General features: G+C 35.8%; 1 protein-coding gene across 1 annotated transcript in view; it reads right to left on the bottom strand.

Annotated features, from left to right (window-relative positions):
- LRRK2 (leucine rich repeat kinase 2) overlaps positions 1-12403 on the bottom strand; it is a 186508-nt gene that overhangs the window by 97684 nt on the left and 76421 nt on the right. Inside the window, 6 exon segments of the mRNA XM_027768596.1 lie at positions 566-659; positions 3204-3352; positions 3887-4137; positions 7244-7461; positions 8504-8573; positions 11126-11244. Of these exon segments, the coding sequence (XP_027624397.1) occupies positions 566-659; positions 3204-3352; positions 3887-4137; positions 7244-7461; positions 8504-8573; positions 11126-11244 (901 nt within the window).

A 12403-nucleotide genomic window follows, 5' to 3' on the forward strand; every position in this document is an offset into this window, starting at 1 on the left:
ATATATATATTTTTTTTATATTTGTGCACATGTACTCATGAATTTGGTTTATAATGTACAACATAATTAGAATAGTATTTAATATGACAACATGCTCAAAACCTAAATAATGACTCATCTGTAGCATTCTTTCATGAAATTAACCAAAAATTTCCCAAACCCTGGAACCATGTAAATTGTCCTAAACTTCATCAAAAATTATACTCAAGCATAACTCAAGTATAGTTTCAAAGTTAACAGTATTTTTGGCAACATACCTATTTCTGAAAGCAACTGAAATTTTAAGTTAATCTGATACCTAATCTAATCTCCTTTGATTATAATAATGTAATTAATTACACAATTTTAAGTTGTTTCTACACCATAACCACTAAATTAATAAAAAGTTTAAAGATCATGTAATGATTTTCTTCTCTAGTGAAAATCAAACATTCATATATATAAAAACATTAAGCTGAGTAGCTTTAGAAATCACTTATGTTTATAATGCCTAAATCAAAACCATATTTCTAAAGGTTCTGTTCCAGCTCCTATGGTTTTAAAATTAAAATAACAATAAACTTACTGTGGAAGATTTAAAATTGTTTCTGGAATACATGTAAATTTGTTTTGAGATAATTTTAGGCTTGTTATGGAAGAGGGCAAGAAAGGCATCATAGCTAAAAGAAATAAAAATAAGATAAACTAAATTTTAATCATTTTAACTACATTTCCATTAAATACAGCAGTAGAACAACTACCAAAACATGTTAATTAATTTAATGTTCATTCTTACAGTGAAAACTAAAAGATTTTTTTCTTTTTAGACAGGGTCTCACTATGTTTTGATCTTCCTGTCTCTGGTTTTCCAAGTAGCTGGGATAATAGAACACATACCCATTCCTGGCCTTTAGAGACACTAGGAATTGAACCTAGGCCTCCTGTGCAGGTTCAGCCTGGAGAGGAGCAGCATCTACCAATGTGTGTTACCACAGCTGGGCCAAGGGGTGGGTGAGACAGAGACAGAGAGACAGAAAAGGAGAACTCATGCCCCAGGAGGAATGGTCACGCCACAATCCCTTCTCCTCCAGTCTTCTCTCAGGACTTTGGGTATGCAGGCACCCACGACCTGCATGAATTTTAAGCCACCAGGTCTGGGATTCAAACTGCAGTTGACTATGTGGGAGTCCAGTGATATAACCATTACACCAACTGCTGGTCTCAAAATAAGGTAATATCTTTAATATCACCAATAAGCAATAAATATGCCATACTTAGGAGAATCTTTCAATCTGAAAGCTAAAAGAACTGTCTAAATATAGTGGGTCTTTAGGAAAGTCATGATGTATTTTTGCACAGAAAAACAAAAAAATACATTACTGACTTTCTCGGTGACCTAATAAATTCCTCTGCCCAGTATTTGTACAAAGTAAAAGCTCTCAGAATATTCACATTATGCATGATGTTATTTTATGACATATATAATACATGAATTAAAATTATTCTTAAGTAGCTATACGAAAACACTCAAATACTTTTCTACTACACAATATAGTATAAGGATAAAATTCCTTTACAGTACCATCTCATATAGAGTATGTATTCTACAGAATAAAAATGGACATTACTCAAAGAATTATTCTTTCATCATATGATTTTAAGAAATTGAGGAACATTAGGTAAAGTAAAATTCAGTATTCTGGTATATTTTGGGGCTGGCCGGGGGCATGGCGGTTAAGGTGCTGGATTCCTACACGGCCAATCACAGTTTGCGTCCCTGATCTGGTGGCTTTCTCATTTTCCCTTCCTCTCTCTTTCCAGTCAAATTAATAATAATAGTAATAATAAATTAAATAAATAATTCTTTAAAAAATATTCTGATATATTTTATACATTTTCAAGAGGGAAAAACACTATGAGATACTTCTAAGGAATAAATTCAGTGTAATACAATTTGAAAATTGAGCAAATCATCTCCTCTGTAAAAGAGAGCAGCTAGACAGAGGAACTCTGAGATTTTTAGATATCTACACATCTATGTTTCTGAAAATGACTTGAAAATTTGCTTCTTAGCATTTTCAAGGTTAAAAACATAGGTTATGTTTTATCTAGAAAATTTTCAAGGGTCAAAGTGTTCCAGCACATTGCTGGAAGCTATCTTCTGAGACAAAAAGATACATAGTATACCTCACTTATTTCCAAAAAGCATTTGTGGGAAAATAAGTCAAAATGATTCTCCATTTAAGAATTAAAAGTTTGTTTTGTTTTGTTTTAGAGAGATTTTTTTTCTATAGGATCTGTGCACTCACTGGAGAGACAGAGAAAGACAAAGACAGAAAATAAGAAATCGCCCCCAGAGAAGATGGCCACACTGCAATCCCTTCTCCTCTATTCTCCTCTCAGGATTTTGAGCAGGCATGTACACACAGCACGTGTGTGTGGTTTGAGTTCTTTTATGCCACTGGGTCCAGGACTCGAACTACAATCAACTATGCTGTAGTCCAGCGACGTAACCATTATGCTATCTGCTGGTCCAAGAATGAGGAGTCTTGAGGTTCAAACACCATGTGGAAAATACCCATAAAATTGAAGAAACTTTTTTTTCACATTTTCTAAGGTTGTTTATTTATTGATTTGTTTTTTTGTTTGTTTTGTTTTTTGAGAAAGAGAGAAAGTAAAGCACCATGTGGAAAATACTCACAAATTGAAGAACTGAAACTTTTTTTTCACATTTTCTAAGGTTGTTTTTTTGTTTGTTTGTTTGTTTGTTTTTGGAGAAAGAGAGAAAGCAAAGCACCCACAACAGGGTCTCATGCTGTGATCCTCCCCCAGCCTTACCAGCCAACCGGATTACAGGTATGCATGCATGTGCCTGGTGCGTACAGGTCAACCCAGGAGCAAACCCCATCTGTCCATGTAGATCCAGCATCATGCAGTTGAAGTGACATACTGCCATATACCACACAGCTGGGTCCACAGGGGGTTCTTCTCAATGGCTAGTGGTCCTGCTCATAGGTCTCATCCACATGCTTTCTCTCAGATGTAAGATCACTTCTCACTAGCTCATTTCTTTTTATCTGCAACCTACTAACTTTATCTCTGAGATGCTAGCATAATATTTAAAGTGAAATACTGCCTTAAATCCTCACCTAAACCATCCATAGAAGACTCATTCTACAATACTGTGGAGGCATGGAAGGAGGAGACCCATGGGGAACACTTACCAAGGAAATTCATTCTGGCACTGAAACTCTCCACTTTAGGAGAAGCCTCAAGAAAGTTCTCTGATAGAGATGAAATGTAGTTTTTACTTAGGTTCAAAATCTTCAGTTCCTTCAGGTTCAAGGGAGAACAGATGCCTGATATTTTATTTCTAAACATAAGAGACAAAATGAGGATTATGTCACATAAACTCAGATGCTCAAAAAAAAATATTTGCCATCAAAGAATATTTTTTAATTTTAAAATTAGTTGTCAAATTTTAAAACAATTAATAGACATTATAATATGAACTGCTTCTGTCTTTATTATGCTTTTATTTAAAACTCATTAGTAAGGGTCAGTCTGTGGCCAGGTATTTAAGGTGACTGAATTGCAAGGTTTGAGACCCAAACACAGTGGCTTGACAAACATGCTAGGAGCATGTGGATGCATACCCCAAATCAAGACAGGTGGGAGAGATGGAAGAGAAAGCATTGTGGCATGATCATGCCCCATGGGGGAAGGAGGGGGTTGCTTTCTTGCTTTCCCTCTTTCTCTCCCTCTCTCTGTATCTCTCCAGTAAGCACATGTACCCTCTGGTGAGTTAAAAGGAAAAAAAAAAAAATCATTGCTATAAAACTGTCAGTATATTGGTCAACTTAGAAAGTTCTATGTAAAGAAATTCTTAATGAACCCCTTTTCTTACCCTTCTAAAATGAGCTGCTCCAACTTCTCCACCACGTCAGCCAGGTTTTCAGGAAGAGAAGACAGCTGGTTATATGATAGGTTAAACTGTTTCAGGGTCGGACACTTCACAGAAGGATCCAGAACTATTGAGGGTCCAATGTCATTTCGAGAGGCATCAAGGTTGGCAATACAATTCATTTTCAACAAGTAGGAGGGAAATGACGTAAATTTATTGCTATGCAAGTCCAAATGTGTCAAACACTTCAGAATCTGGAAAGACAATATTTTAACATTCTAAAATGAATCATCTGAGAAACATAAGTCTAGCTAACATCTCTTCCTTCCATACTTCCCTAACTAGAACCATCTAGAATTTTCAGAAAAACTGAAAACGCAATCCACAACAGAATTTCAGAATACTGACTAGCCCAACCATCTCTGCTATAGGAAAGACGAGGAGAAATACAAGAGGCAGACTGCCAAAATTAGAGTCACAAAATGGAGTTAAGAGTTTAATTCAGCATTTTTGTATACTGTTTTTGCAAAGAGCAAAATAAGCAGATTAACCTCAACAAATTTCTGAATTAATGATTCAGTGAAGAAAGTAGTACAACATAATTCAGGAATACATTTTTTAATGTCAGCTTTAAGAAATTATTACACAATTTAATGTAAATCAGAGTTAACCCCAAAAGTAGTCAAATATAATACATGTTTTCTTTTAGAATCTCTTTGTTATAGAACTTTTTGTTTCAAATCTTTATTTTTCATTTAATTTCTAACTCTACTATGGTAATAATAAGCCACAATTTGCATGTGACAGTACATCAATTTTTTCGAATCTTCAGTATGAGTTACTGCCAAAACATTAAAATGCCAAATGGATTCACTTCTCTAAGTAGCTCTTTATATATCAATATATTTAACTTCATAGGGAATTCCAAAGAGTTTGATGTGATTATAGAACCTTATTAATACCTTTTCAATCTAGAACTTGTTTCAAAGTGCTGCCTTTGTTTCAGAGCCTGCCAGCTTATTTTGAAGCAAATATTTTTCAGTGATTTATTCTTAAGGTTTAATCAGAAAATTTTATTGTAAAAAGGGATATAGTTGAGACCCGTAGGTTGTAACAAAAAAGGGGCCATTTAGTGGTATCATTTTTTTGTTGTTTTGTTATAGTTTGCTATAGGATGTGAGCACTCACCAGAGAACAAGAGAAAGAGAGAAAGAGAGAAAGAGAGAAATCATGTTCTGGGGAAATAGCCCTAGCTGTCATTTTGAAATTACTCTATGAGAAGGTTCTGAGCTGGTCCAGTCATTGAATGTCCTTATGAATCTCATCTGTCATGCTCTCTTCAAATTCTCTTTAATCAGACAAAACCCAAGTACTCATTTACTTAATATTTAATAAATTTTTATTGAAAGCTTACCAAGGTCAGTGATTAATTCCACCACAAATTAATTCAGTCAATATCTACTAAGCCTCCATGTGAGGTATTCAAAAAGTTTATGGAGAATGCAAATTACAAAAAAAAAAACTGTGCATGGATTTTAATTTTTTTGTGTCAAAATAAACTCATATTCCAATTCCACTTTCTCACAAACTTTTTGAAGTCTACACGATATGGTGGTCCTTACTAGGCGCACTGGAGATAGATACGTGCTAGAAACAATTCTTGTCCTCGTGTGTTCACAGTTTAGTGAGGGCAAAATACATGAGTCAAAATGTATGAGTTGAATAAAAACTTGGGAAGGGGGGACTATCAGGTGCTGTAGAAATGCAAACCAGCTGTGTGGCCAACCTAGAGGAGAAGAAAAACAGAGCAGAGGGTTAAGAAGTGACATTTAAACTGAAACCTGGGTGATTTGGAGAATTTAGGCCAGCAAAGAGGAGAGGAGAGAATATATTTTAGACATGGAGGTAGGGATAGGAGGGTCACCCTTCTTCCTTCTCTCTCACTCTCTCTAGATGAACAAACTTAAGAGAAAAGACATCACTTCATTATACCTCAAATTCTTGCAATGCTGCTTTAAATGTTTAAAAATTATGATGCATATTATTCATTGGAAAAAGGGGAAATACATTGGCAGTAACACTAGTGTAAAAAGAAAACAGAAGCGGTATCGGGGTTGCCCATTATATTGTACAGCAGAACATTACAGAGCAGTAGAGAAGGAGCGAGATCCCAAATGGTCAACAGTTTCCTATCAGCCCAGATGGATTAAAAAACATGCTGAGCATAGTTCAGCCAGTGATGTGGGGGTTGGGTGGGTGGATACCACAGCAGTTTGAAAAGCATTCCAAGTGCGTGTCCACATATTCTCAAAACCCCCATCAGCCCCCACTAGGGGTAATTCTTTCTTTGTCTGTCTATCTGACTTGCTCTGGCAACAGCAGGTACTCTGCAGCAAAAACTAAAAAGAAAAAATTAAAAAATGCTAGGCACATGTATGTGAGTGCCCAGGACTTTGACCTGATGGAGAAGTGGAGGACAAAGGATTGCTCCAAAACCAGGTCCCACTTGAGGGGATGCTTTCTCTCTCCCTCTCTCACGCATCTTATATCCTGGCATACCAAAAAAAAAAAAAAAAAAAAAAAGTTTGAGAATAATTCTTTATCATACTTTGCAGTTCAGTCTAAGAAATCAGTTTAATAAATATTTATACCAAGATCATTTTAATGTATGTCTTCTTTGGCTTCAAAACTATTATAAACCCACACTAAATAAAAATAATGAACAAAGTTACCCTGTTAATAATGTTATACTTGATTTCCTTTTTTCACAAAATAGGAACTGTGAGTAAAAAAGAATTCAAGTTATATCTGAGGGGGTCTTCAAAAAGTTTGTGCACCAAAATAAACAATTTAATTGTTATATAATAACAATTATATATAATTTTAAAACTCAGGAAGTGTCATAGTAGATCGTTTGGTTGAGCCTCTACATACTACAGATGAAGAAAGAAGGCCTAGGGCAGACAGAGTAACAAGTTCTTTTCATTACACAGTCTGTAGCTAAGGCAGACTCAGTACTATAAAACCAGGTCCAATTCTAATCCACCTAATTCAACTTAAATAATTTAAATTGCCTTATTAGAACTAAATAAAGACATAACATATAGCCCTGACAGGCTTTAACATGTACCCTGTATCAGGTGGACAAAACCTAAAAATCCTTTTTCACCAGATCTCCATGACCTGCCCTCTAAACACCACACAGACTAAGATACCTTTGTGAAAATCAGAAGGGAGAGAGAATTGTTACCCAATGATACCAAAGTAGAACCTTCCCTTGAAAGATTTAACCAGGCAAGTTAGATATAAATGCAAACGCTCTTCAAACATCTGAGAGTTATAAGGGTGAATGAAATTTACTTCACATAGCTGTTGTGGAAAGTTCGTGAGTGCATTTTGCTGAAGCTCCAGCTTTTCAAGATGCTCCAAATGACCACTTATACAGCATTTCTGGTTTAGGGCATCGATATCTCTTAGTTCATTTGCGGAAAGGTCTAACGATGTAATATATTCTCTCTCAGAAGCCAGGGAGGAGATGCTTTCTGAATGTCTCATATGGGATTGAAGTTTTGATGACCCTTTTGTTAAAAAGAGACGAACAATGAAAATATAAGCAAATAATTTAAATTCACTTGGTATAAGATTACTGACCAACTAGTAGTGTCAGGTTCTCTTCAAAGGACTAGGATTCAATAGAAAATCTAACAATATGGGACCAGCAAATGGCATGATGGGGAGGTCCCTCAACTCCCACATAGTCAACTGCAGTTTGAGTCCCAGACCCAGTAGCTTAAAATTCATGCAGGGTGTGTGTGCATGCATGCCCAAAATCCCAAGAGGAGAATGGAGGAGAAGGGATTGTGGCATGGCCATCCCCCTAAGGGGTGATTTCTCTCTTTCTTTCTCTCTCTCTCTTTCTGGTGAGTGCACATGCCCTATAGCAAAAATCTTTCAAAAAGAAAGAAAGATCTAAAAAAATCTAACCATAGAGGTTTCTTTCCAGCAACAGAGATGGACAGTAGATAAAATAATTTAATCAAGTGATATAAGTGGTATTTTTAAAAGGGAGGGGAGGGCAACTAGAAAAGGGTATGTAGTGTCACACTGGTGGGTTTTGTTTGTTTGTTGTTTTTTTTTTTTCAATTTTTCTATGAGGTGCATGCACTTGCCAGAGATAGACAGTGAGAGAGGACAGTGAGAAATACCCCCGTTCCCCCAGGGGTATGGCCATGCCACAATTCCTTCTGCTCTATTCTCTATTCTTCATTCTTCTTTTGATTTTAGTCACACATGTACACATATCTGGTGTGTTTTTTAAGCCACCTGGTCCAGGAAAGTCAGCTCTGTGGGATCTAGCCTCACCACAACATCATCGGCTGGCTCGTATTGGTGGGAATATGATTTACATTTTATAAAACTCATAAAAAGTGCCTGATATTATCCATAGAAGGTAAATTTTTAAATCTATAGCTTGTTTTTCTATAGACAGTGGTATCATCAGATAAAGGTTGTATAAGATGAAATAAGCACCAAGAAAATGGAATTATTAGAAAACATTTAACAAAGCACTCTACTCTGCTCAAAATAGCTATTAAATTATTATTATTTCTGAATACTTACTGAATGAATCATCTGAAGACAGTATTTTTCTTTTTCTCCTCAGTAAATCTTCATGATCAAAAATTGGCCCCTATTAAACAAATAATGATGCTTACAATGAAACTGCTATTATTTCCTTTTGGAGAAGAGAACATTTGGAACATACAGAAACAACCATGAAATTTTAATGAAAATATATGATAATATAATTGTCTGGAAAAATAAACAAGTACAAACTAGGAATCCAATAAAGACAAAACAATCCATTTTAGTGCCAAAATGACCTTGGAAAATATCTACGCTTTTTCCTTTGCTTTCAATATAGGGAACCAAAACCAGAGGGATTGAGTCAAAATTAGATATGTACTATTTCTTCCATCAACTAAGCTACTTTTTCTACCTAAGTTGCTTATATAAATTATAACTGGAATATAATTTATCATTCATTTCACCCATCTTTTTTTTTCTTTTTGGAGAGGTTTTTGCTATAGGGCGCTATAGGGCGCGTGCGCTCACCAGACAGAGACAAGGAGACAGAAAACGAGAAATCACCCCCCAGAGGGATAGCCACGCTGCAATCCCTTCTCCTCCATTCTCCTCTCAGGATCTTAGGCACGCACACGCGCACATGCCCAGTGTGAGATTAAGTCACCAGGTCTGGGACTCCAACCACGGTCGACTACAAGGGAATCCAGTGACACAGACATTACACTAACTGCTGGTTCCCCATTTCACCCATCGTAAGATCTAGATTTAACATAAGATATCCCTCACATTTTTAATACTGAATTATAATCAAAACCAGAGCACAGGTTAGTAGTCATATTTCAAAAATGAACCTGAAAATACAGTGGCTACCAATTTTCCCAACTAGCATTATTAAACTCTTCATGTAAATAAGCCATAATCCATACATAGCTGTTAAATGTACAAGGAAAGCTCAAAAAGTTCATGGAAGATTAAAGTATGACTTTAGTTTGGCAGAAAACCTCTGAAATCTGTGCATAATATTTTCATAATACACATTTTCCCTGATCTTTTAAATGACCCATCATAGAGGAGATTATAATAGCTGTTTCCTCAAAAAGTAATGATTCTGGGGCCAGCCTGCGTGTGGCTAAGGCTGTTGGATCCTACATGGCTGACGGTGTGGCCCAACACCTTGAAAATCACATTAGACACGTGTGCATGCATGTCTCAAATTCCCAAAGGATTATGAGACAGAAAAGAGACTGCAGTGACTATTCCTCATGGGGCGGGGGTGGGGGAGTTTGCTCTCTCTTCTTTCTCTCTTTTTGTCCACCAAGTCCACAAAACCTCTGGCAAAAATTTTCAAATAAACAAATAAATGGTTTTCAATACACGCAAAATAGATATGCTTTGATGAGCACTGAAACGCTATCCCACTTTGCTCAGTGTCATTGAGGTTCCTATCAAATTCTTTAGAAATCACTATAAACTTTCTATCTGCAGTATTCATGAGATCGAGTCACACCATCATTATGCATATGCCTAGCCCGGACACCACACACAAGGCGCTCTGAACAGAAAGGATCATTTGTACTCACCTAGTACATATTTGCCCCAAATATATTTATACTATACATGGCCAAAACCTACAAATGCATTTATGTGTAATAAGTTTTCACATATAGAAAGAGTCCAGCGTGTGTGTGTGTGTGTGTGTGTGTGTACATCCAGGCACTCTCCACTTAATAACTGAGTTCTGTTCCTACAACTGGGTTGTTAAGCAAAATGTTCAATAAGCAAGAAGCTTATAGATGAATGTCCTCTGTGTGTCATGGGACCATAGGGTATATATAATTTTCAGTAGATATCACAGGACACCACCCTAGAATAATGTAATTCCATCCATACAAGAGCATTCATTAGCTAAGCACCAGATCACTACAAGATATTCCACAGCATGATTATATGAATCTGACAAAATAATTTTTATGTCTTCTGAATCCCATTATGGGTACACAATGAAAAATAAAATACAAACGTATAAACGAAATGTGTAATCTTGTCTGACTGCAAACACTATAGTAAATACTGACTGTAGGAATGAGACAAAGACTAAGAAAAGGAGTCCCAAGACTTAGACTGAGAAAGGAGATTCCATGGAGGAGAACCAGTAGCAAGTCTGAGCGGCTGTTAAAAGGTAGGTTGTTAGTGAGAAGTGGTTGTTTATGTATAAGTAACTGTGGCTGTGTGTGTGTGTGTGTGTGTGTGTGTGTGTGTGTGTGTATATATATACACATATATATATATGAGTGTATGTATAGACATATATCTTTTTTGAGAGATTTTTGTTACAGGTCATGTGTGCTTGCCAGAGAGAGAGATAGACAGTGAGAAATCACCACCCATGGGGTGGCAATTGCTTCTCCTCCATTCTCCCCTCAGGATCTTGGGCACATGCACACACAAGCCCTATGTGAATTTCAAGCCTCCAGGTTCGGGACTTGAACCATGTGGAAGTACAGCAACGTAACCATTACACTACCTACTGTTCCCTACATATAATTTTTATACATCAGAAAATTCTGCACCAATTTCTCCTAGCTTTACCACAAATTTTAGTTATCAAGAGAATATCAATAGCAAAACATACCACATAATCACACTCTAACTTACCAGTGAATTTGAATGCCTTTGCAAATTGGGTGAGCAACGCTGTAACACGGGATCTCTAGTAAATTCTCCTACACTAATTGAATTTGATTTCTTTTTTGCAAGAAATGAGCCTTCACTTCCTATTTTGAAAGGATAAAATAACAAAGGCAAGTAAGTAAAGATTCAATCATAAGATCCTAGTATCATAGTTCAATAATGGAAAATTAAACATACTTTCATTAGTGGAAATTTCAGTCAATTCCCTTTGTAACATCTTTAAAAGAGAAATAATAATCCAGGTTGGCTTATCATTTTCAAAATTCAACTCCATTTTTCTTGAACCATATATATTAATTGAATGGCTGTCTAGACTAGATACTAAATAAGTGCTGGATAATAAAAAGCAGGAAAAAAATAAACCTATGCCTCAGAGAAGCTCATAGAACTAGAAAAAAATTCAGTAACTCAATAGTTATACATGCTATAAGAATTCATGTGGGACAGGAAGCAGAGAACATTTGCACACAAATTAGACCAATTGTTATTCTTTCCTGTTTCTCCGAATTGCTTTTAAAAATTTCAAACCTTGTTTAAAATATTAGACTGACACATTATATTTAACATTCAATGATCTTGAGTATTTCTCTATCTGAATTTCATGGTTTCTTTTATGGAATGACACTAAAATAAACCTAAACAATTATCAATAATTGTTTTGTGAAAAAATGATGAAAACTATTTTTTAAATTATAAATTTTTAAGAAAATAAAAACCAGTCATATTAATGATAAATAATATGGAAGCATTTACAAAAAATTATAAAACTTTAAATTCTATCACTATTTATTTTGGGAACACAAAGAATTAACTTTAATTGTCCAAAACAAATGATAAAATCTATACATCCAAAAATCAACATTATAATATTAATTATAAATCTTGATACAAACACTTTTTTTTTTTTTTGGAGAGGTTTTCGCCATAGGGCACGTGCACTCGCCAGACAGACAGAGACAGAGAGACGGAAAGCAAGAAATCACCTCCCAGGGGGGATGGTCACGCCGCAATCCCTTCTCCTCCATTCTCCTCTCGGGATCTTGGGCATGCAAGCACACGCGCCCGGCGTGAGTTTTAAGCCACTGGGTCCAGGACGCGAACCGCGGTTGGCTACGTGGGAGTCCAGCGACATAGCTATTATGCTAACTGCTGGTTCCCAAACATCCTTTTATTGTTCATTATTAAAGTGTAATTTATGCTATAATTTTTTTTTTTTTTTTTTTTTTTTGCTATAGGGCACGT

The sequence above is a fragment of the Tupaia chinensis genome, unplaced genomic scaffold, assembly GCF_000334495.1.
Source record: "Tupaia chinensis unplaced genomic scaffold, TupChi_1.0 Scaffold146971_1, whole genome shotgun sequence".
Taxonomy (NCBI): Eukaryota; Metazoa; Chordata; class Mammalia; order Scandentia; family Tupaiidae; genus Tupaia; species Tupaia belangeri.